This window comes from Ambystoma mexicanum, chromosome 3q (assembly GCF_040938575.1).
Source record: "Ambystoma mexicanum isolate Mex_15411 chromosome 3q, UKY_AmexF1_1, whole genome shotgun sequence".
NCBI lineage: Eukaryota > Metazoa > Chordata > Amphibia > Caudata > Ambystomatidae > Ambystoma > Ambystoma mexicanum.
The window spans coordinates 1023095064-1023120822 of NC_090926.1; the positions used below are offsets into that span (position 1 = coordinate 1023095064).

General features: G+C 45.7%; 1 protein-coding gene across 2 annotated transcripts in view; it reads right to left on the reverse strand.

Moving 5' to 3' along the window:
* Window positions 1-586: 586 nt before the first annotated feature.
* The window catches only part of SLC26A11 (solute carrier family 26 member 11), a 257186-nt gene continuing 232013 nt past the window's right edge, over window positions 587-25759 (reverse strand). The window contains exons 15-17 of one of the 2 annotated variants that reach the window (XM_069655195.1): window positions 9866-9999; window positions 9525-9597; window positions 587-1568 (exon numbers count right to left, since the gene is read on the reverse strand). In XM_069655195.1, coding sequence (XP_069511296.1) covers window positions 1474-1568; window positions 9525-9597; window positions 9866-9999 — 302 coding nt within the window. In that variant the 3' untranslated portion in view covers window positions 587-1473. Of the gene's footprint in view, window positions 1569-9524; window positions 9598-9865; window positions 10000-25759 lie in introns of those variants that run through there. The other variant, XR_011305180.1, reaches the window with a different exon arrangement.

Genomic DNA, 25759 nt, shown 5'->3' on the forward strand with positions numbered 1-25759 from the left:
ATTAGAGTAAGCATGTTGATTTATAGAGCGTGACTTATAAGGAGATGCCTAGCAAAAGAAAATGAGCCAAGTAGGTGATTGGCATTCCATAATCTATAGCTGCCCCAATAGGATTTATAATGGATCATAGCCTGTGGTTTTATTTAGTCAAGGATGGATTGTTACTGTGTATCTGCACTAGAGGTCTCTGAATCAATGTATTCCATTTTATTCTTTTGATTTCTTTGTCACTTAATTGTTATATGAATGTGTTCAATTGCTGCTGTATGACATATTGTCGAATGAAGCAAAATGAATGAAAAGAATATAAATCACAAATTTGAAAAAGTGCAAACTCAATTCCCCCACTGCTTGTGCTACGCAAGGTGTAGAAATCTCTTCCTAGCATTACAGATTCCCACAACACTCCATGGCATGGCCATGGCTGTTGTCCTGATTTCTGATACCTAGACACCAAGTGTAGGAGAGCAACATCACAAGTCTATATTGGCGGCATGGCCCTGTTCAAGGGCAACACTGTCACTCTGTACTGGTCTCAGCAAACTCCTTGAGGCAATGGCAGCACAATAATGCAATTACAACAGGCTCTTTGGAAAGGCAACATCACCGACATAGACAGGAGGGCAATATTGTCATTTTATTGTACTGTCTGGATTGTAAAATAGCCCCTTTGAATTTTAATATGAATGAGACCACGGTGGTTGCATAGTGTGAGGATTGATTTTAAGACTGCAGCAGGAGAGGTAGCCATCATTTCACCTTGTATTGGTAGCATGACTATGACATAAGAGGTACTCAGAGTGGCACCTTCGAATGGTAGTAAGACTGTGTTGCGATGGTGCCCTTAGTGAAACCCTGAATTAGTGTATCAAACCTCAATCATAAGGCAAAGACCTACATTACACGTGTCACCTGAAACCAAAGAAGATAGTAGTGTTAATGCGATTGAGTATATTATTGGCTTGAGGCTCCATCTGTTTCTTGAGTTGGCTTGTTGTTAACTGCACAATGGTCAGAGGTAGCCGGTACCAGCAAGACAAGCCCAAATATGAAGATTCACCGTAGGGCTAGGGAGGCACTAGTGTTGCACCATTTTCATGGGAGAAATAGTCTTTGGCAAAAGGAAATGGCCACCTAAAGTATGGACTGCATTGTCAGCATTACTCACTATTGGAGTTATCTTAAAGGACTACTCGATTGGAACAGAAGAGGTACAGTCCAAGCCTCTGCAGACATGAAGTCATGTTGAGTTTCTGCCCAATAGCTGCACCTGGAGTCTTTGGATGTAGACCAAGAACTAGTGTAAAAGTTTCCATTGCAACTGGATTTAAGTCACTGGGACAGTCTGGTTTTTTTAAACAAAAGCTCCACCCTCAGACTCAACAGTCGTCACTGCCGTTGGCACCGAATGCATCTTCTACGGCAAAGCTTGCATAGATAAAAATCCAGTCGGTCATGATCCAGCAGATAAAGTTACTGGATCATCTGTGCGAACGGCGGTTGCCATTCATTAGCATTCTGAAGCAAAGGTTTCTCGGTATCTGCCAACTCCTCCTGTGACGCCCTTTCTGCAAGAAAAAATATGGTCACAAAGGATTAGACTGGATACAGATCACCATCACTCATTATGCACTGCTAGCGAGGGTACGGGTACCTTGCCATCATGGCAAAACCACGTGGACCCTGCTAGCGAGGATGCGCAGTACGGGTACCTTGCCATCATGGCCAAACCACGTGGACCCCCCCCTCCCTTTAGATGAAATGTATACATTTGAGTAATCCAACTAAACCGATCCACCCGTCACTACTTCCTGTATATGCATCGAGAATGGAAGTCCAGATTGTCTAGAGATCCTTTCATAGCCCTGTAGTTATGAATCCTATACTGTTGCATGTCTCGCTGTTCCAGCGTGCACAAAATTCACAGTATTTATGAGTCGGCCCACATTTCTCTCATACCATCACCATACACTCCATTGGGTGCTCTCTCTCCGGTGTTCAAATCTCCCAAGAAACATCTATTACCCCATGGGCACATCCTTCCCAAACCACTTTATCAAAGGCCTTGCTTCACACTCAATCACCTTCAATGGATTCCAAATTTCGTAATAAACATTGTGAGGATTGCTTACATTGAATAGTTTCGCGTTTCTATTCCCTAAATAGGTTTGGTAAACCAAATATTGTCTTTCGAATGATAGCCTGAAGCGCAGGACCCCCACCTTCTAGAGCCCTCTTTCCATCTCACCATTGCTCACACCCCTGGCTATGCCCACCTGCTTGAGATGTGTGCTTCTTGGACACAAACACAAATCATCTCCTTGCAAGCCATTCACCCAAATTGCTTTTCAGAGAGTGAGAAGTCCAGAGGTGTGGAGTGGGTTGGGGGTGAAGAATCAGTAGCAAGGAGGGATACAGAACAGATAAGAAGCATAGGCAGTAAGAAAAGAGGGAGCAGAAAGGAGAAGAGCGTTAGGAGTTGATCACATAGGGACTCTGAGGAGGACTACTTTGGGAAAGAGGATCTCTGAGGCAGGTCACACCGGGGTTAATGGTTGTGGACATGAAGCGTGAGGAGGACTAAAAGGGGGCCCAGAGATGGCCAGCTGTAGTAGCATGGGCAAGTGAGTCTTTCAATTGTGTAGGGAGAATGGAAGGAGGTGGTGCGAGAGCGAATGGAAGTGGCGACGATGCTCGAGGAGTCTAACCGCAAAGCTAATGACATTTGGACCATGGGAAAATGAGTGCAAAATACATGATAGCAGGTCTCAAAATGTGCATTTGCCATAAACCAATGGCAAGTGATAATTGACTCTTGGTGAGCAAGAACCAGTGTGCTGTGAGGAACAGAGGTGGTGAGTGACTGTGTACATGGCTAGTACATGCAAATCTAAAATTGTGTAATGTAATATAAGTGGTCTTGTATAGCGCCTGCCTGCCACTACTGGTGGCCTTGCTGCGCTTGGCTATACAAGAAAAAAGGGGTTGGGTTTCATTAATGGGAAAGTGGGAAAGTCAGTTACAAAACCTGTGGTATTGATGGGTGCAGGTCAGAAGTACCCGGTTCCTGAGTGCCAATCTGCTTTCTATGTGTTTGGCAGCAATACTTGGGAGTATGATATAGGCGAGAGCCTAGGATCCGATAGACTACTGCGCTTTGGGTCTGAATATACGCTGATGTGGGAGAGTGCGACAGGTTTAAAGGAGAGTTTAGTTGTGGCTCAGTTGGTGTTGATGTGCTCACGACTAGGCCTGTGCTGCCTGTCTGAAGGGGGTTTGTGTGTAGTTTAAGGCGGTAGGAGCGCTTAGTGGGGAGATGGTTAGTGAGAGAAAGTGGGAGTAGGCCTTACAAGGCAAAACAACCTCCAATCCTGCACTCCCACCACTGGCCACTTCCATACAGGTCCCTTTTCACTAGCTCATACTTTACTCATTTGTGTCTTTCTCTCTTTCTCTCTCCCTCTCTCTTACATTGTATCACATGTGAAACAAAACAAGCATCTGTAAATTGGGAGATGAGCGGGTAGGGTCAGTCTGTAACCTCCAGTCAATTTCCATAATCTACAGCTGAGGGTTATGGGAGGCAAGACTTTGGTTCTGAGAAAGGGCTACTTGAAATTTGGGGGCACAGTCACCCATTTTGCCCCGCTTATCATGGTGGTTGGCAGGCTGAGAGAAGCCTCAAAGTTCACTCTGCCATGCTCAGGTGCTGTGCTCAGTGGCCTGCTGGGAATTCTGCCTGTTAGGGCAGGGCCACTCTTGGACAGAGCAAGAAGGTGTTTGTCAGGCGTTGAGTCGCTGCTCATTTCACCCAGAGGTCTAACCTGCTGTCTCCCTCAAGCCCCAAACTCTTCTCACACAATCCAATATGAAAATCCCCCCTTCACCGCTACTAACAGACAAACTCACCAAGTTGTGATTTGGCACTAAGCCTTCGGTATCAAAGTGCAGGGGATTCTTCATGATGAACACAGCCGAAAAGATGGAGGACGGGTTTTGGATTCCTAAAAAATGTGCTGCAACTTGGTGTAGAAAAAGGGGACTGGGAGGTGCGACAGCTACAGGTGGTGAGGAAAGGGGTTCTTTGCAGATCTAGCTAAAACACAATCCAATAGAAGAAACAACAGATACGTGTCCTTTTCCAACACCTCGGGATCCTCCAGTGGTTCTGATCCCTCCCTTAGTAATCATATGGGTTCTAATACAGGAGGTAGAGGAGGCCCTTCAAATCAACAGGGTTTTCCCATGGGCAACCAACGAGGACGCCCAAGACAGGGCCCAGGAATGCGTACCAGGCAGTGGTACATGAACCAGTGAGCCAAGATCAAATCCCTGTATTTAACTTATCCACAGAGGCTTTGAACGCGGTAGAACTTAGTCTTTTTTTTCAAGGAGTCTATCTTTAGTACCGGCAATGAGAGCAGACTGCTTGGACACAGAAGTGGAATTACACAGATTTTTTCGTAACATACAACTTAAACATTATTTGGAGATTTTCTTGCCGAATCAAAAGAAAGACAATCAATCGGCGAATACAGCGAAAGTTGTTCCCAATGTGACAGGACTAAAAATCAAATCAGGGTTTAATCCACCTTCGTATGCTTGCCCACCAGAGATTGAAACTTTTGAAAATTGGGTAACTAAAGAAGTTCTGAGGGCTACTCAGAAAACGAATTATACCCCAGATAATTTGAATAAAAACGAAAGGGAGGCCCTGAAATTACTGTGTAATCGGAAAAACATCACGATCAAACCCGCCGATAAGGGGGGAGGGATAGATCCTATCTACAGAGAATTATGAGAATGAATGTATGAGTCTGTTGGGCGATGAAAATGCCTATCAAAAGTTAGTTCAAGATCCAACCTCTAGACTAGAAGAGGAAATTAAGAGTCTGACCAACCATGCAGAAAGGGGATCGTGGATCAGCAGTGAAGAGGGTTGTTTCCTCAGAAAAAGCCACCCTAGAAAGGCGTCTTTTTACATTCTGCCTAAAATTCATAAAAGGATGACAAACCCACCAGGTAGACCCATAGTGGCGGCGATAGACTCACTACTTGAACCACTCTGTTTATGTGGAATTTTTTCTTAAACCCTTTGTGGTTAAGATGCCATCGTATGTGAAAAATTCAGGAGATATGATAAGAATAACTCAGAACCAGGTGGTAGAGGAGAACGATATCCTAGTCACAATGGATGTAGAGTCACTCTACACTTCCATCCCCCAGACAGAATGTCTGGAGGTGTTGGGCACAATTCTTAATAAAAGACCAGAACTACAAACTCCACCAACAGAGTTTATTCAGGAATGTGCACACATCGCGATGACTGAGAACTTCTTCCTATTCAAACAAACCCTTTTTAAGCAAAGAAAAGGGAGTCAGCATGGGGGCAGCATTTGCGCCAGATGTGGCGAATTTGTTCATGGCCGAATACGAAGAGAAATATATCCTATGCGAACATAGCCATCTGAAACAACAGGGTGATCTGTGCCAAGGCCTTCGGGCCTGGTACAGACACATCGACGATGTGTTTATGATCTGGAGGGGAACTAGTGAAACACTGAACCAATTCCATCAGTGGTTGAACACCTGTGACACTAATATCAAATTCCCGATGGAATGGCATAAAAACCAGGTAAGCTTTTTAGATTTACTCATTAAGAAGTCGCATCAACAGTTGGTCACTACCCTTTTTCGCAAGACAACCGATAAAAACACACTACTACACTATTCCAGTTTTCACCCAGTGGGCCTTTGCAAGAATTTACCCTATGGTCAGTTTTTAAGGATACAGAGAAACTGTACCGAAAAGGATGAATACAAAAAACATGCAGAGGATCTGAAAGGAAGGCTACTAGATAGAGGGTATCCTCAAAAATTGGTAAAGAATAATCTAAAAAGGGCACTGAACAGGAATAGAGATGAATGCCTTGTACCCAAAGAAAAAAAAAGAAACAAGACAGATTAGTGTATTCAACTACTTTTAATCCGGTAAGCAATGAAATTAAAAAGATTGTGAACCGCAACTGGGACTTAATCAAACAACCAGGAAGTCTCTCAAAGAAATCCATTTTTGCCTTTAAAAAGAACCAAAATCTTAGACAACGTCTAGTGCACACCTACAGAAATTTGAACTCGGAACAAACTGCACTGAACCAATGGGGTTTACCCCCAATTACAGGCCACTATAAATGTGGTAACTGTGTGTTCTGTCCATTGACAGAGACCAGACATGAGTTCAACTATGGGGCTATAAAATGGAAAATGAATACACACACAAACTGTCGTACCAAGAATGCTATTTATATTATCCGATGCCCCTGCAACTTGTTGTATGTGGGAAAAACGACCAGAGTGGTGAGACAGCGGATAGGGGAACACTGTAGTTGTATTCGGAACAAAGTAGCTGAAAAACCCTTGGTGGACCACTGCAGTCTGAAACAACATAAGGACACTGACCTAAGATGGTTCGTGCTACAGACTATTAAAGTATCTAAAAGAGGTGGGGACATATCTACTATGCTCCACAAATTAGAGCAACGATGGATATATCGCCTAGATACAGTGAGGAATGGTCTGAATATTTCGGTGGAATGGGGAGCCCCGATTACACACTAAAGAAAGTTGGAGTGTGTATAATTCCGTCTCACTCTGTATGTGTGAATAGGAAATCTGGTGCTCTTAGCATACCCACAAGGTAAAATAGTGGCCATTTCAGATGCACATTGAACCCACCGGCTTTGTGTGAGTCAAGGGGATTGAGTACTCTCAGTATTTGATTTTGTAGTCATTAATACACATCTTTTTCACTAATAAACTTTTGACTAATGGAGAGTGCTCTGTGAGTATACATAAACATTCTTGCTGTGCCTACGGGCAATTATGTGTGATCAAGAAACACTAGGAACCACCAAGGTGAGTAGTCCTTTCTTTGTGTCTATAAATGAAAGCTTAGATGCAGCTTCTGTCCCCATTTATTTTTGAGGAATGCATGAGTTTTTAGGAATACGCGATGCATGAAAGAGAAAGGAAACTAGGTAAGTAGTCCTTTCACTATGTTCACAAACTGAATATTTGAAGCAGTCCTCTTTCTACCGTGACTAATACGTGAGCATAAATAGACATGCGCCACGTTGATGTAAACAGCGCCGGAAGACGAAATGCGAGACAGCATGCAGTTGGGTTCTGGATAGAAAAAACAAGGTAAGCGGGAAAGTGGGGACAGATGTTTGTAAGATAACAGAGGGAATTGAATGGCAGGTGAATGCGGACAGTTGTCTGTAAGATAACAGAGGGAAAGGAATGGGCACGGATTAGAGAATATGCCTTTTACTAGATGTAATGGATTGCAACCAGAACTAAGGCACAGGAGGGGGCATATACTAGAAGGGTGGCCACTAAATATGAAGAATAGCGGAGCAGACATAAGAGACAGAAGTAAAACGGAAGAACGTGTAGGGAAACAGCAATCTAATGAAAGTAATAACGATTAGTTTGATGTAAAATGATACGAATTTAGAGGGTTAGATCTTATTCTGTCCCCTTATTGGCCTACAGATTCAGAACTAACATAACGGCCGCAATTGTTGGCGGCTTTTCTGGAACTAAGAAAAGACTGTAGAATTTAATCAGAGCTGTTTGTAAGTATTTTGTCGGCTCTTCCATATAAAAAGAGACTCCCCTGTATTTACACCTGTATTGAAGGTGCACCTTTTCCTTTTAGGAGCTATTTGGAATCAACAGGTTCCCCGAGATTGAGTTGTGAAGAACCCCTCTTGAAGAAAAAGTCTGAATGTTCTGCAATAAAATTGAATATTGATAGACTTGATTTGAGTAAGTATAATGCTCTAAAAACAGTGATTTAACATGCAAGTTTGCATCTTGGATGTGGGCAGATGGAGGTGGCCACTACATTGGGATGTAGACAGGATTAATCCAGCTAACAATGGAAATGGGTGTTAAAATGTATCGCTCATAGACATTGATGTAATGATTACTATTCAGAATCATATCTTCACATTAAATGTGCTAAAAATTAGAGGGAGTAGCCTATGGTAATAGACAATGTATTAAATTGAGTTATTTTAGTGTGTTCTGATATCGTATATTGTATTTTAGGTGGTGATACTCACCCTACTCGATGCTTATGGGAATAAAGAAGCTCCCCTAAATTTTGTTCTGAAGAAGGTTGTATGAACTAAGGGTCGACGAATGTTGACGTCCCGAAAAAAGACAACCGAAACACGTGTAGACGAATGTCGGTGTGATTAAGAACACACAGACGGAACCATCAGATGATTGGATGGAGGAATTTTGTTCAATGTGTAAATAGAGTTGGAGGCAGTTCATATATGAGGCAAAATATATATGTCAATAATTTGATACAAAAAAGCAAAAAGTAGAATGAATGGTAGGAGTGAATCAGTATGAGTGGAACTTATAGATATTTGTTTGTTTAAATGTTTTAGTATTTTATATGAATTTGATATGTAAATAAATGTTTTTGTCGAAATTGACAATTGAACATTTATTGGCATTTATGAATAAATAAATGTATTGAGAGGCTATTCCCTGTTCCATTGGTCCAACCTTTGTTAACTATGAGGTGTATGCAGTGACAGATGCGTTTTGGGGCTGGGGGATATGATCTACATTCCAATATGACTGCAATCTTGAGTATGCATTCTCTCTGCCCAATTCTAGCTAAGGGTCTCAGCTGGTTCTTCTTACTTGTGCCTCAACTAAAATGATGGGAGCAGGGCAAAAACAGCCATGTTGTATTCATCTATATTCTAATGGCTGTCCTCCCAAGGGTAGGGAGGTGCCGCCAGGGATTAACAATTGCACAAGGTCTGAGCAGCTGTTCCCTACAGGAGGTCTCCCGGAGCCAGGGAAGGTACTGTGTCACCCATTAACAGCCATTTAAAATGCAGAAGAGAGGAAAGAAGGAGATAGGATGTCAGACTGTCCCTCTGGTGCACATGGGTTGTTGACTGAAATTGTGCTCTTAGAATTACAACTTTTACAGAAGTTGGTAAGTTGTTTTAGGGAAATATCGGAGAAGGCAGCAGAAAGTACTCAACTCTCTCTCCTAAACTGGGTAGCTACTGTGTGTGCCCTCTGTGATCAGAAAAGCAATGACACATTGCCCTCCCTCTAACTCATGCTGAATCAGTTGTGAAATGTAAACAGGGTATGTACAACACAAAGAAGCAGCTTGCAGCTCTCAGAAAATTCAGCAAAACGGCTTTTGTGCGGATAGGATAGGCTAATTTGTAAATGCCTGGGCTACTCTGTAAAGTGGGTCTAGGGTTGTAGAATGCTGCCTCTAACAGATAATTTTGTCTACCCTGCCCAGTGTAGCGACCTATAGACACACGCACAACATTTGTACACCCGATAATAGTATAAATTAGGTAAAATGTATGCCAAAATGATATTGATGACTAGCTAACGGATGGCACTTTCCAAGGTCCTTGGGCTATCTGCTTGTGTTCCTGTGTTCTCTTCATACAGTTAATTACCTGCATCCTCCAGACTGGCAAAATGATGGAATCCTTTTAGATCAGCAGAGAGCAGGACTTGAAGAATCGGAGCCTAAAAGATGGTCAGAGAAAGAGTATGAGCTATGCACTACATAAGAACATCATAAGAACCTACAAGCAAATCTCAAAGGGGAAAGGATATAGCAGTCCCGATTGTATCATGATCCTATAGAGTTGGGAACATTAGTGCATATGACGGGGTGGACAAGCAGTCATCACTGTGTGCTAAAGGAGACTATATAGTACACTTTAGCCAACTTTCATTAGAAGATTAGAACCCCAAGCTTTCATTTCCACATATTGCTTACGCAAACACGCACCTGTATGGCAGAAAACGTAAATTTGACCCCCTTGCTGTGAAATTCCTTAAGAAGGTCCCTGATTCCGGCCACTACTGTGTAATCAATGCTGTTCACATGGCTGCAATCCAGGACAACTGGCCGTGGCAGAAGACCTACAGTGGAGAAAAGGATTTATAAGCTAAGACGGCATTCAAATTCTGTCAGTTCGTACATTATTAACTCCAGGTTCATTATTTCTCAGTCTCAGACCCATAAAATACAAAGACGCATAGAAAAAGGCCAAACAATGGGAATTTTACCCAATGTCCATACCTTCATATCTACGTTAAAAGCACTTCTCTGACTCAGATCTTCTTCCAGAAGTCGCAGCATTTCTCAGGCTCCCAAAAAGCCCTTAAAACCTACAAGCCAAAGACTGAGAACTTCTCCCTATAAAACTCAAAACTGCTTGGACCCGTACTGCCTCCTCAACAGACCAAATACACTTTACTTTATCCTCAATAAATCCCAAACTGCAAGAACCATACGGTCTTCAGAAAAGACCCAACGCTTAAAAAGCCTACAGTTTCTTCAGGATCCATAATTCCACAGGCACATCCCTTCATCCGAAAAGAAATCACAGTGCAGGCCAGGGTCTTTATGTCAATAATGATGTGTTATTTATATAGCGCCTTAATCCAAAGCGCTTTACAGAGCACATATTTACATACTATATCACCCAACCGAAATTGGTACTCATTTATCGACCTCGTAAGGATGAAAGGCTGAGTTTGCCTTGCCGGGATTCGAACCTGCGACCTGCTGATCATGCTCAGATTGCAGCAGCGAGCGCTCAACCCGCTCAATAGATACAATGCTCTACCCCCATACTATCACTACACTACACACACACACACACCCCCACCCCCCTGAAAGACACAGGAGACTACAGCGCCATACCTTCAAGACCTAATATCCTGTCACCCATAAGGCTTATAGCACCACAGGTTCCGCCATGAACATCCAAAATAGTTCACACCAGGTAGGTTAGCATGCTAATCGTGAAAGAAACAAAATTATACAGATCGATTTTTTTCTCCCACTAAGAGGCAACATTTTAACGATCTATGCCTTGACACTGAACATGCCACAGATTCATACATTTATAATTCTTTCCAAGCTTTCCACAGATCCATAACAGCACCCCAAAAGATCCAGCATTCACCCAATGCACCACAGGTTCAGACCTTCTCAGAATACCTAACATCCATCACACCTTCACCACAAATGAACAAACACTCCACAGGCCCACCATTTTTTGCCGAAGGGCCTACATTGGCAAAAGCTGTTCCGTAACTTTTTTTTCAAAGGTTTTTAAACCTCTACCTACCATAACCAACGACCTAACACACCATGATCATCCATGCCTCCTCGCCATGCACTCAGCACTCCGGCCTCATATACCGTATTGGAGAATGACAATTGGATATATCACTTTTTCCTCACTGGAAATGCTCATCTTGGCAAGGAATGCCAGTAAATAAAATCTGTTTAAAATATGACAGCCTTGACCAGGCATTGAACTGCAACTGTACCGTGACACTCATCAAGATGGCTGCTGCCCAAATACTGAGCATAGGGCAATCAGAAAAGCAAAAGCGGCACCTCCCACTTCTGAATAACAGTTCTGCAGGAGTCCTTCACAAATGTAAATACATTGTTTTGAATGAGAGCAGAGTGTAGTTACCACGTTCTGCACGTTTTGTTTTTCTTCCGTTTTTGGCTGAGCACCATGGGATGCAAAGAAAGTGGATGTTTTTCGAGTAATATGCAGCAGAACGTATCATGGCTAGGCCGGTGTTATAAATGTCATTGAAAAGCACTGTATCTTTCACTGGAAACACAGTACCTCACAGAGCTAGGCATTCACACAGACCCAACAACTACTTCCCAAGTAACTCATACAAGGTATCAATCTATAGCAAGAGTGCAATGATTTACAGTGCGAGTCCAATCAGCTTGTCAGTACGTCCCTACTCCTCCACTAAATTCAATAGAGCGCGCTGACTACTTCAGCCACAGCGACTTCCGGAAGACCGGTAAAATAAAGTTGCTTAGAATGACGCCCATGGTGCATGCCCTGAGGCCCAGCGACATCTGAGCAGGCATTTGCATGATATTTTATGTTAGTACAAGAGGTAGGCAAAGGAGGACAAATGAGTGCATCTTTCTCCATTTGTATTAGCATACTTAAACTTTGTTCAAAACTTTGTATGAAATGAACTTGATCGCCTGTTGTAATAAATTACCAACTAGTTTGAATTTATTTAATGACCGACAGAGCAATCCCATTGCTGTCTGCTTTACACAGAGTCAGCGGGAGATGGAAACCTAAATACAAAATTCAGTGCTATGTACACTAAAATTACAGGGGCGTGAGGGGATAATACGAAATAGGATATAGCAGGCTCAATATCATTCAAAAGAGTTGCGTGATCCTTTATTCCTGTGGATAGAGCGTAGAGGTTCCAGAAGTGAGGGGTCTTCGGGGAGTGGCACACCAGATGGTGAGACACAATATCTCCATCCCTCTAACACCTTTACCCCATCCTACCAGGTAGGATATTTAGGAACTCTACCGCCGCTCCCCCTTTTACAACATGAACACTTTCACACGGACAGCCCGCTATGAGAGAAAACAGACTAACACCTGAGCAGTATACCCGACGTGTCCCAATACAATGGTTAGGCGAGGTCAGACAATTACTGACCATCATACACACCTGACTTCCATTAAGTTTCCCCACACAGATTAGAGGCGGAGCATGAGAGCACACTCTGAGGGAGGCAAAGCACGTGAGGAAACAGCAGTTTCGAGACAGCAGCTGAACGAGAGAAGAAAGAGGGCAAAACACAGAAGGTGATTGCAAGGAGGGAAGCTGCCTTGACCTTTTCGACAAGGAACCGTTACTTTCCTTACACCTCAAGAACAGAAGACATAAGACCAGGAAACCAGGCTGAAGAATACTGCATTGTGTGTCAGATACCGAGGCCCTCAATACGGGGAGATGCACCAGCCGCCGTGGTACCGTTCTTGATTCCAAAAACAAATCAGTGTCTGTGAAATCAACACAGCCGGTGATTTGGGTAGACCGATACAAGACTGTTAAGATGATTTCTGAACTTGGACCTGGAGGGCCCGAGGTTCAGAAGGCCAGCCTAGTTTCTTGGGACAGGGTAACCTCTGGACAAGCCAGACCAATCAGGGTAGCGATGGCGGCGGTCAAGACCAAGTCTCAAGAGGGGTGAGGGTGACTGAAAGACCTCAATTATCACACAAAGAAAGGACGCTTACAAATTACTCCAGACAGGTGTTATATTAAACATATAGACACATTTATTACAAGGCCTTTGTAACATCGACCTTAGCAAAGAATCACAATAATACTAAAGTAAACCAACATCACAATCGATACGATATATATACAAGACCGAGGGGTCTAAGGAGTTATGAGCATGTAATATGTAGACCACCTAGATGGGGAGGAAAACAGGCAGTGCAAGTAATTATTATACCCAGTTCGACATCAGAAATGCACCTTACTAGGAGGAAGTCCGAGCCCTACGGAGAAAGGAGCCTTATGCTCAAAGGTACCTGCACGCGCTTGTGCCAATGGACAAAATAGGGTCTCTTCAAGGGTCTCAGGCAGTTCAGGAAGGTGAATGAAGCGATGAAGAACAAGTCCCCACTACTCAAGCAAGGCCTCCACTTGTGGGCCGAGGCAGGGTGAGAGTGTGGGATAGAGTCGCTATTTCGCAACAGCGGTAGAAAAGAAATGGGCTCCTGCGCGAGGGGCCACCGGTTGGGGTATGGACTACTCACTGGTCCCCGACGCGGGCAGACCCAGACTTCGCCAGTTCAGTTCACGTTGCTGGCAGGTTCAGATGCGATAAACAGGACGTCTCGACACCAGATAGATTCCGTTGTAGCAGGATGCAGGGTTGAGGTTGTCCCCAATGCAGCGAACGTGCACAGGTTGTTACCACAGCAGGGCAACACAGCAACTGCGTTTCCTCTGGTCCGGGCGCACTCGTCTCACTTCAGAGCTGGGAATGCCAAGTGTACGAAATTCGGTGTGAGGGTGCATGGACACAGAGCTATAAGTAGACCAAGTTTCGAGGGCTTCCCCGAAACGGCGGCAGTGACAGAGCAAAACGTCCTGCGTAAGCTGGTCAGCCCACTGGTTGGCCCAGGGACACTTCCGAAGATGCTTACTTGCAGGGTTTGATGAAGGTGCCGAGAATAGTTGGTCCCACTATTCCAATGGGTCGAAGCGCCTTCGCAGACCTTCTAGGACGATCAGATGCAGAGGCGTCTCGCAGGACGACAGCGGCTCAGGGTGCCAAACCTTCAGTGGGTCACCAGCGGTTCCTCGACTCAGCTTCTTGTTGCAGGATACTTGGCTCCTTATCCCTTGTTCGGTGTGAACTCAGAAGATCGACATGGTAGTGGTGTTTCCAGCCTCTTCTTATCCAAAGTTCGCTTCGCACCAAAATGGAGAGGACCCAATGGGAGATCTGCTCTCATACACTCACACCATACGTGGACCTATCACGGACCACGGTGGTCCCAGGCATTCAGGACACTCCAAACTCTCTGGCACCCAGGATGTGTATTGGGACCAGACATCCCAGCCCACATCCTGGAGGCATACACACAAGGCATGCAGAAGCCCGCAAAAGCGTTGGGTTTCGCGGGAAAGTGCATGACCAAATAAGGACGGACCCGGGTCGGCTCGACCTGGGGAAGGTGAAGGGGCAAGACGGTCAGAGGACAGGACAAAGAACCTCGTGGCATGGCCATTTTGGAGCCAGGCCACCTATTGGTGCCAAATGCAGTAAGCGTGGATAACATGGCACAAAAGGGTTCAAAACACAAGAGAAACGATAGCTGCCACCAGTCCTGTCCGTGACACACTTGCACAGTTCATAATAAGTCCAGCGAGAGTTTCTAGGGCCTTTGGAATGACTAGACACCCAAGAGTGCGGTAAATTAAGTTACAGTGAACTCTTGTTTCATGTTGCACAAAAGCTGCAACATGAGGAAAGGACTAAGGGAAACCAAGTCTCCCAGTACTGACTGTCTTAAGGGCATGTCAGTTTCCCCATAAGAATTGAGCGAAAGCCCAGAGGAGTGCAGCAGAAGGCTGCGCTTCTCTGGCAAAGTCTAGATCAGGGTGTAAAACAGCAGCAAAAAGTTTGGGTTGGCGCCAAGGTTGCAAGCAGCAACATTGTATGGCAAGCGCTGAAATGAACATTGTTAAAACACTTGTGATAAGAGACGCAAGTAAAGTTGAACTGCTGATGAGTGATTGAACTTTAAAAGGCCCGGTGGAGAGGAACCCGGGGTGAACAGGGGTGAACAGTAAATCACCTGAGAAGTTGTATATGTGAAATACTAAGAAGAAAGGAACATTAATGTTTGTTGTGTTGCATCAGGCCTTCTGGAATAAGAGACTTTGAATGGCAAAGAGACTTTGTCACAGAAAGCCCTGATGTTTTTGAACCGCATCCTTGTGCTGGAGAAGCCAGATAGTGTGCTAAGCTCGAGTGTGCCACCTTGTCCCGTGCTGATAACGTGGGGAAGGGAAGCCAACGGCTTGAATATCTTGACATCTCATTTCTTGAACACTTTTCTTTTGCATAACATGTGGCCTCATTACAAGTGTGCCGGTCGGCTAACAACGGTGCCGGTACAACTACCGGCACCGTTGTTACCGGACTGGCACACTACAGAGTCTGCAGGCAGGTGCCGTCCTGGCTGCCAGGGTCAGACATGGCGAGCGGAACGGCACCCGCCCGCAGACTTTCACGGAAGCACCAGCATCGTTATTAACGGTGCTGGTGCTTCCATCATCCCCATTCTCATTGAGTGCTATGGGACTCAAATGGGAATGGGGATGAACAATTTACCAGCGCCCGATTTCCCGGATCGGCGGTGTCATAATCCCCCGGTGATTTTGGCAAGCCAGGCGCCGGTAAATATTGTAAGTCAAACGGCAACCCGCCAGCAGCACTGGCAGAGTTACTGCCGGACTTGTAATCAGGCCATTGTTACCCACACTATTTGTATATAGAAGTAAAGATTGGCAATGGGTTTATTAGTATAGGCCCTTTTATTTTGACAGACTCGACTAGGACTGCGTTATTATTTGATGTTCGTAGCTTGCTCCGATCTTTAGATTTAGGATTATATAGGCGTTTTTCAAACCCAATTGAAGTTCAATAAACACCCATGAACTGTGATCACTTGTGTCTGTCTTTTTGTTTAATACCATGCCTTCCTTACATAACCCGAGAAATGTTTTTGAATAATGGGTTAAAATAGAGCATTACACAGCAAACTGAAAAATTGGGTAAAATACCAGACAGTTTTCTATCGGCTTTGGAGGGTAACACATGGAAAAATCCAATAGATGCAAGCCACCAGCAGTGCACAGGAGCATTTCCCAATGCATTTTCATGATGTCTTTCCCCACAATATATAAATATTCACGCTGGCTGTGCCCATACATTGTCCATATGTGCACCTATACATTACAGTATTTCCATATTAGAACATACTCATGTTTGCCAATAATGTTACAATAAGAAAACATGTCCCACACGTAATAACACTTATGCTAGTTTTATTATGAATGGCCAGTAAAACATGTCATCCCACAGTAAGAAATGGCTAGACTGGCTGCATAAAAAAGGCCAGTCTAGCTACGTAATAACACATAGCATTGATTAATTCTCAAATCAAAGGCCGGTACACCAGCATGGTGGGTGGTCCCTGATTTAATGAATCAACGCAATGGCCCAATCACCAGCATGGTGAGAGGGTCTCTGCTTTGCTTAATTAAATCAAAGGTTTGCTTACCAGCAAGGTGAGTGTTGCTCACCGAGCTGGTGAGCGGGTCTTCGCTTGGATTGATTAAATCAAATGCTGGCTTACCAACACAGCGAGCGACTTTCATTGTGCTGGTTAGTGGGATTTAGTGAATCAAAGCAGAGACCAGCTGGTGAGCAGGTCTCTGCTTTGACTCATCCCCGAACCAGAGGCCCGTTCACCAGTACAATCTGCAACACTCACTACACTGTTGAGCGGAAATCCAATATGGTGGTAGCCCTTTCCCCTGCATGCCCAAATCAGAGCATGCCTGATTTGGGGGTGCATTTCTTTCATGCAATCATACACGTTCATTCACGCAGCCGGGCAGACACTCATCCATCAAACAGAACCCCCAACATATACATTTCTTTTCTTACCTTCAGGCAGCTACGGCCCAAAATCTGCTCCTCCAGGTCCCACGGCCGGCTCCGTGCAACATGAACGGGAACTGGGAAGCAGGAAGCACCTCCTTGATCCTGCATGTGCATGCAAGGGCACCCCGTGGAGTACGTCCCGCGAGCTCTGAATGTTCAGGGAGGTGCAGGAGCAGACCTCTGCACATTCATAGCTGCAGCACCCCAGCCTGCATCCCCAGTAGACAATGCAAGAATGGGTAAGCAAAACGTCCCAGCCTTGCATGGCTCATTGGACATGCACTGAGGGGAATTAACTGTTAAAGGGAAACTAAGTTTCCCTTTGATAGTTCAAGAAGCCAGCCCAGGAGCACTCCGTGCAGCTACAACAAGCAGCTGAAGGAGCGCTCAGTGTGCTTACTGGGCTTGAATGGCTGCTTGGCCAAAACAGGTGGGGTGAGACTCCGTCGCCCATTATGGACAAGCGGTCCCTGTGCGATAGAAAGTCCTTGAAGGAACGTGACAATGTTTGAAGCATAGGAAGTAGCTACATGAGAAGAACTTTGGGGATTTATTTTTTCTATTAACTTTCTTTTTTTAATAAGGGCAAGGCCGACACCAAACCCTGTACCCTTTTCCTTGTTTTGTGATTATTTATTTATTTTTTTTATTTTTTTTTAATTTGTCTTTATTCAGTTTACAAACAGAAGTCATGGTACAAACACAGAAAAAAAGAAAAACCTTAAGGCTTTGATATACAAGACAAATCAGTGAAGCTCAATAACAGCAAATGTTCATCTTGACAAGCCCATTGTCTCTGATTAAGTTCTGTATGAGTACCCGACTTTACCATTCCCCCCGTCTCACCCCCCACCCCCCAGTTGGTCATGCAGCATTTAGTTCGATCATTGCAGCATTTTACAAATGGCAGTCATGGTCTATCATTTGTCAAAGTAGCAGCTTCATCGGTGAGAGTAGGGTGATGCATCATGGTGGGTCGCTTGCTATTTCTATTTTCAGGTTTACACGGGAGGGGTCGATGGTGGACCTCGATAGAGTCCGTTGGGGAGATATTTGGTTTTGTAGTCCATCCATAGGCCCTCTACCTGCGCTGACCTTCCATGGAGCGATGCTGTGATATTCTCCATTATGCATTTATTGGTGGCGACGTTAGCCCATTCGTTTTTGGTGGGGAGTGAAGTTGATTTCCATTTCGTAACAAGTACGGCTGGAGCTGCTAGCAGTAACTGTGGGGACAGGTCTCTCACTCTAGTCCAGTCGTCATCATTTTTTTCGAGGCCAAATATAATAAAGTAGGGGTCTAACGTTCTGGAGATGCCGTCGATTTCTTTTATCCAGCCCAGGACCTCGTTCCAGAAGACTGTTACATGAGTGCAGCTCCACCACATGTGCCAGTAATCTGCGTTTTCTCCACATCCTCTCCAGCATTCGGGGCTGGTAGTTTGAAACATCTTAGATAGTTTGATGGGGTCATATTGCCACCTATGGAGTAATTTGATGGCGTGAAGTCTGTATTGGTTCGCAATGGAAGTTTGCGTGGCTGCTTTGCATATGGTTCCCCATAACTCTGGGGTGAACTGTTCACCAAAGTCTCTTCCCCATTTGTTTCTCAATAGGTCAGTGTTCCCCCCTCACTTACTATCAATTCTTTATACATCGCTGATATTAGGCCTTTTATCTCTGTTCTCGAGTCCAATATCTTCTCGAAGAGTGTGAGGTCCCTCATCAGGTACTGTTTCCACCCCGGTCTCGTCAAGACGCCTTTTATTTGGATATAGTGGAATGTGGGCAGGGGGCCAATCCCGAGGGCTTCAGTTAGTTCTGGAAGGGATACGAAAGTGTTCTTTCTCAGTAGTTGTCCAACTCTCTCTAGCCCAGCTTCGTACCATGTTTGGAACCTTTCAAGATTCGGGATGTGGTCGTTGATTCCGGGTGACCATAAGTGGCTCAGAGGGGAGGGCCATGTGGTGATGTTGAGCATATTCTTGCCCGGAGTCCAAATGTTCCATATGGTACTGAGTATTGGGTGATTTTAGATCTTCCTGGAGATCCTCCGTATGGGGGACCAGAGCCATTCTGACACCGTGGCTGGTGCGAAGTAATGATTATCCATGGTGACCCATTGTAGGCTCGTGAGGTTGCGTAAGTGGGGGATCAGGACTCTAAGTTGAGAAACTTCGTAGTATTTTTGCAGGTTGGGGAGGCCAACACCTCCTTTTTCTTTTGGGAGTGTTAGAGTCTTATACGAGACCCTTGCTTTCTTTCCTTGCCAGAGAAATTTAAGGATGGCCCTTTTAATGTCAACCAAGAAGCTGGCTGGGATTCTGATCGGTAGCATTTGGAAAGGGTACAGGAATCGGGGAAGGGACACAATTTTGATCGCATTGAGTCGACCCAGCCAGCAGTTTTGCGTGTTTAATATTGAGGCCCAGCGTGGAAAATTTGGTGTTGTTAGCCTCTTCTTGGCCTTGGAGTGGGAAAAGGGTAGATTTCTGTTTATTCACCTTGAACCCCGAGAGCTTGCCATATTCATCCAGTAGGAAGAGAGCCCGGGGGACCGAGGTCATAGGGTTGGTGACGTGGAGGAGGATATCATCCGCATAAAGTGCCACTTTATATTCTGTCGTCCCCAGCTGAATACCCTCCACAGTTGGGTCAGTCCTTATTACCGTCGCTAGGGGCTCTAGGGAGAGGGCGAAGAGGATCGCGGAGAGGGGGGTACCCCTGACGAGTCCCTCTTTCCAGGTTGAACCATCTAGAGTACTCGCCATTCACAAATATTGCCGCTCTAGAGTCTGTGTATACTGCTTTTATTGCCCTTCTGAACCTCAGGCCCATTCCAACCTTACGCAGCACCGCTTTTAGGAATCCCCATTCGACCCTATCGAAAGCTTTCTCTGCATCTATGGATAGGAGAGTAGGGTCGTTGCCTGTGGTTTGGGATGCATAAATCAAATGTAGGGTCTTGCGCGATGTGTCGACCCCCTGTCTCCCCAGTATGAACCCCACCTGGTCAGAGTGTATAAGTTGGGGCATTAGTGTTTCGAGCCTTGCAGCCAGTACCCTTGCGTAAATCTTTGCATCTAAATTGAGAAGTGAAATGGGTCGGTAAGAGCTGCATTTCGTCTGGTCCCTCCCATCTTTGGGGATTACTGTAATGAGAGCCCTGACAAAAGGAGTCGGGGGGGGTTTACCAGTTTCAATGATTTCGTTGAAAAGTTCCGTTAAGAAGAGGGTGAGGAGAGAACTAAAGGTTTTGAGGAATCCGGCTGTGTAGCCGTCTACCCCGGTGACTTGCTTAAAGTGAGCCTCTTTATAGCAGCCTGAACTTCCAGATCAGTTATGGGGGATACCAGCAGTTCGGCATCTAGGGACGGGATGCGGGCCATGTGTATTAAAGACAGGTAAGATTCTATTTCTGGCTCGTCGGGGTCTGACTCGGAGAATATAAAGCTTCATAAAAGTTGGCAAAGCTTTCTGGGATAGTGGGGCAAGGGCATGAATCAGAGGAAGCGTTGTCGGATATATGTAGTACCCTTCGTTCGGCTCTTTGTTCTTGGAGCCTGGCGGCAAGAAGCGCATCTGCCTTGTCTCACTTCTCATTGAATTTTTGCTTCAAAAATCTCAGCTTGCGTGCAATCTGTTTGTGTTCTAAGAGTTTCAGTTCGTTTCTTTTTCCCCTTGCTTCGTTCAGTTTTGCTCGGTCGGATTCTGATTCTCTCCTGTTGTTAGACTCCAGCTGAGTGATTTCGGTTCGTAACCTGTGTTCAATAATGTTTCTCTCTCTTTTTTTCGATGCACCTTCTCTTATAAAGATCCCTCTCCAGGTGGCTTTGGCGGCTTCCCATACAGTTTGCTTGGATACTTCGCCATTGTCGTTAGTGTCGAAAAATTGCATGATTTCAGACTCCATCTCAGCCTTAAAGGCCACGTCTTTCCAGAGGGTCTCATTGCATCGCCATTTTCCACCCTAGACGGGTAAGTTTGACCATTCGATGTCTGTGCGGACCATGTCGTGGTCAGACAAAGAGATCGGGGTAATCTCTGAATGTGACACCATCTCTGCAAGCTCGTTAGTTACGTATAGGTAGTCTATTCTCGTGTATGTATTATGGGGGGCAGAGTAGAAAGTGAAGCCTTGTTCGTCTGGGTGATGGTCTCTCCACATATCCCTCATGTTGTACGTTTCCATCATGGCAGCAAGCCGGGTTTGGTCGGTTCTGTCGTTGAGTTTCACATTGGGGTTGCCGGGCTTACGGTCTCTGACAGGATCGGCCCATTGATTGAAATCGCCACCTAGAATGACATGGCCGGGTGCCTCGAGTAGAATCTTCGGGACAGTCTTAGTGAGGAATCTGGATTGACCTGTATTTGGGGAGTAGAGGGTCGCAATGGTTACATCTATTTTCCCAATGTGGCCACTCACTAGAAGTGCTCTGCCCTCTACATCGGACCATGACTTGGTGAGTTTAAATTCGGTGCCCTTTCTGATGAGAATTCCGACTCCCCCCTTTCGTAATGGACCGGAGCCCCAAAATTCTGTTCCGACTTGTTTTGGTAAGATTCGTCGTTCCTCGCCTTTCATGTACTTGGTTTCTTGCAGGAGAAGAATATCAAGCTGGGCCCTGTGGAATTCTCTGGCCACTAGTGATCTTTTCGTCGGAGAATAAAGGCCTTTAACATTGAGTGTCCCTACTCTCAGGGGGGTGGCATGCCCCGCATCAATGTTTGCTGCCATTGATTGCGTTCAAAGGAAGATGACTGCTATTGACTGCTCGTTGATGCATGTCTGTTCTAGATCCCACGCTGCATTGGTAGGTATACGAGACGCTAAGTACTGCATTGACCATTACAAAGTTCTTTAACCATTCCTTGTATTTGCCCTTTTCTTTACCCATTTCCGGTTGATGGCGTTCGATCATACCCGGGTAAAGACACTGAGTCGGTATCGAACCACCCATAGGAGCCGTTACATCACGCCCCTTGTCCAAATATGACATCATTGTTTGAGTTGAGCCCTTTCATGGTCCCCCCTAATTGTAGTCATTAGGGTCGCGGGGTTGTATCAATGTCAACACTTATTACATGTGCAATATAGTTCACTGCATTGGTTTGATCTTACCGATATTGTGAAATCTTCAGTTTTCCCCCTCTGGGGAAAGGTTGCCTCTTCGGAATTTCCACGATCCCTTCACCCTCTTCCTCCGAGTGCCCCGAGTATGCCATTCTCGATCTTCTCTTTGTTTCTCGTCTCGATTAGGATCGCCGTCAGGGGGGCCAAGAAGGTCGCAGATGCATGCTTTTATTTCCTTTTCGGATCTTAGTCTATGTCTGGTGCCTTTGTATTCAAACGTGAGCGAGAAAGGGTAGCCCCACCTGCATCTGACATTTTTCTGCTTAAGTTTCTTAGTGAGGGGGCCACACATCCTTCTGAGAGGCAGCGTCAGCGAAGATAAGTCCTGATAGATCGCAATCTGGGATCCTCCTAGTGTGATCATGTCACTTTTCCTGGCTTTTTCGAGGATTCGGGCCTTGTCCCGAAAGCGATGGAATCGGGCCAGGACTAATCGTGGTCCGCCCGAAGGGCCTCCCGCTCTGTGAATTTGTTCCATGATTGGTTCGTCCACCTCATCATCGGCTGTGAGAAGCTTAATAACATTGTGTAGAATTTCCTTGAGGTCCGCCTCTGTTTCGCCTTCTCTTTCCGGAATACCAAAAATGCGGATATTGTTACGTCTCTCTCTGTTTTCTAGATCATCAAGCTTAAGCTTAAAGTCCCCTTCTCGGCGTTCTAAATCCGTCATTCTATGATCGAGCTGTGTTTCGAGAGTGTCAATGGAGGCTTGATTATTCTCCACTCCTTCGAGTCTATCCTCCATGCTGTCAAGCCGCTGCGTAATCCTGTCTATTTTGCCTCCTATGTTAGTGCCCAAGTTCTTTATTTCACCCAGAAGGGCAGCGATGTCTCCCTTTGTCGCAGCCGCTAGGTCATTCGCCGTGGTGATGTTGTTCGCCATTGGGTGCTCGGAAGGTGCAGGTGAAGCAGGGGTGTGGGCGAAGTGCGACAGTCTGTGTTTAGCGGTCATAGGCGTTTCCAATGGCTGGGTGGAACGGGCAGTGCATGGGGTGAACAGGATGGTAATGGCTTCTGCTACTGGTACGTCGTAGAGAGCCCCAGCGTCGTAGGATACTTTCGCAGAACGGTGTCCAAGGCTACCTTCTTCCAGTGGAGGTACGATGGTGAGGGCGTAATGAAGTGATGCATCCCCTTAAGAGGTCGCCGGAAGGTCGGAGACCGCTGTTGCTGGATTACACGTGTCGTCGTAGGTTCCCACCGTGGTCTGCTCCCTCGTCCCTGTTACGTTGTGGGCCGGCCTGGGTGTGGGCGTCTGCCGCACCGTCCAATGTCCACACTGTGGCCTACTCCCCTGTTCGTGTCTGGGTGCGGGCCCGGGCGCAAGTGCACGCAGCTCCACTTGAGGTGCCGGGATAGGGCAGGGGACAACGCAGGTCCCTGTTGACAGTCCCTGTGAGGGTGAGGGAGTCCAATAGAGGAGGCCGGCAGAAAGCGTCCACCCGGACCTCTACACACTTCACAACACGCGGGTGTCTAGGCCTCGATTAGTCTCGGGTTCAGCCCATTCGTCATTGAGGAGTGGGGTCCGTGGCGGTTGGCGACGGTACCTGTGTGTCTTGGAGTTCAGAGGGAGGCGATAATGTGGCTCCGCGGCGGCTTCCCTCCGGGGAGTCGTGTCGGGGGGGGATGGTGCTACAGAGGCCGATAGATCTACTGCGCGGCAACGTTCGGCGATGCTGTCTCCGGGCACCGAGGGTGAGGGCCCTCCCCTTCTCTTCGTATGGGCCAGAAGCTGGTCCCTGTCAGTGTAGTGCAACTCTGCGGGGCCTACACGCGGGGCCTCGGGTCTCGTTGACACGCTGCCTGCACATGTGGTGGCGTCGTCTCGGGGGCTCTTCTTCCTCAGTTTCTCCTCAGGATTTTTCCCAGGCCGAGGGGTGGTGTTCCGCCAACACTATCTCGTCGAATTTTCGCAGGGGTACCAGGAAGAGGGGGCTCATCTCATCTTCCGGGGTGATGCTGACGGAGCTCACGCAGAGAGTGTGTTCATCTCTGCGCCCCCTGGTGGCCAGTGATTATTTTTTTTTTAATAACAAGTTTTATTGGGTTTTTGTACATGTATACAAAACAAACAATATCCAATCAAGAAAGAAAATAAAGAACAAAATTGAACACAACACTAAAACATAAATTGCATACATATGAAAAGGGGGGGCAATGCGCATGAAAATTGAGATTCGTCCGGGCGCACATGCACATCTATTGCGGATAGACACATATATACAAAACCAGTTGTATTATCGTTCGGCTTCACAACCGGTTGATGGCGAGGCAGTTCTTTGTATTAAAGTCTTGGCTTGATGGCAAGGCTACGTAATGCCGTTCATTCGCCCAAGCATAGCTTGGGTTGCCAGACATTTGGTCTAAAACATTTGGTCGAATTACAATATGGTCGAATCAATTTGGTCGAAAAAAATGGTCGAATTTTTTTTTTTTTTTTTTTTTTTGGGGGGGTCCCCCCCTTAACCCCCGTTTTTGGTGTTAAAACAACTTTTTTTTTACCTATTTTTACCTATACTAGAGCAAAAAAAAAAATACTTAAAAAAAAAAATTCGACCTTTTTTTTTCCGACCAAATTGATTCGACCAATTTGTCATTCGATCAAATATATTCGACCATTTGACTGGACACCCATAGCTTGCTCATAGTATTTGTTCCCATTTTCCCCATATTTTATCCGCCTTGCCAGGGCAGCCCCTCGCTTGGTATATTCGACGTTCCATCAGACTGACCGCATCCACGTCCGTGGACCATGGGTCATATCTTGGGCAGATTTCAGGCCCCCACAATTGTGCAATGTTACTTTTGGCAATCCCTGCGGATGTTGACAGCAGTAGTCTTTCGAAGCGGGATAGTTCTCCTTCATCTTCAATACCCAAGAGGAATAGTTTGGGGTCATTAGGTATCGGGCGTCCTATGACCCTCGATAGTCTTTCGGTACATTTCCTCCAAAAGTATTGTATGTGCGTGCACTGCCATAGGATGTGGTAGAAGGTGCCCTCTTCCTGTTTACAGCGCAGACATTTGGGATCGGTTGCTTTCCCCCAGTTATACAATGTTAGGCACGGGTAGTATATTCTGTGGAGGATCTTTAGTTGGATAAGTCTGATTCTGGCCGAGATTGCTATATCCCTGGGCTGCATCAGGGCCGAAATCCAATCCTCAGGAAGTATCGGGCCGACATCTCCCTCCCATTTCAGCTTTAGGTTCGATAGTTCTGTCGTGGCAAAAGCGGAAATGGCATTATACATGGTGGAAGTGATTTTGTTTTCCACCCTGTCTACAACTATGTTTCGCTCTATAGGCATGCATTCCGGCATGTCTGTCAATTTTGTTTTGTGATTATTAATTGAATTTTACCATATCTTCTCACATTCCTGTGCTTTTCCATGCCTGGCTTCTGCATCCTACTTCCCCATCTGGTGTGTGCCTGTAGGCTGGGGCAGGGATGGGATGTTTTGTAGGGATACCAAATATACTTGTGC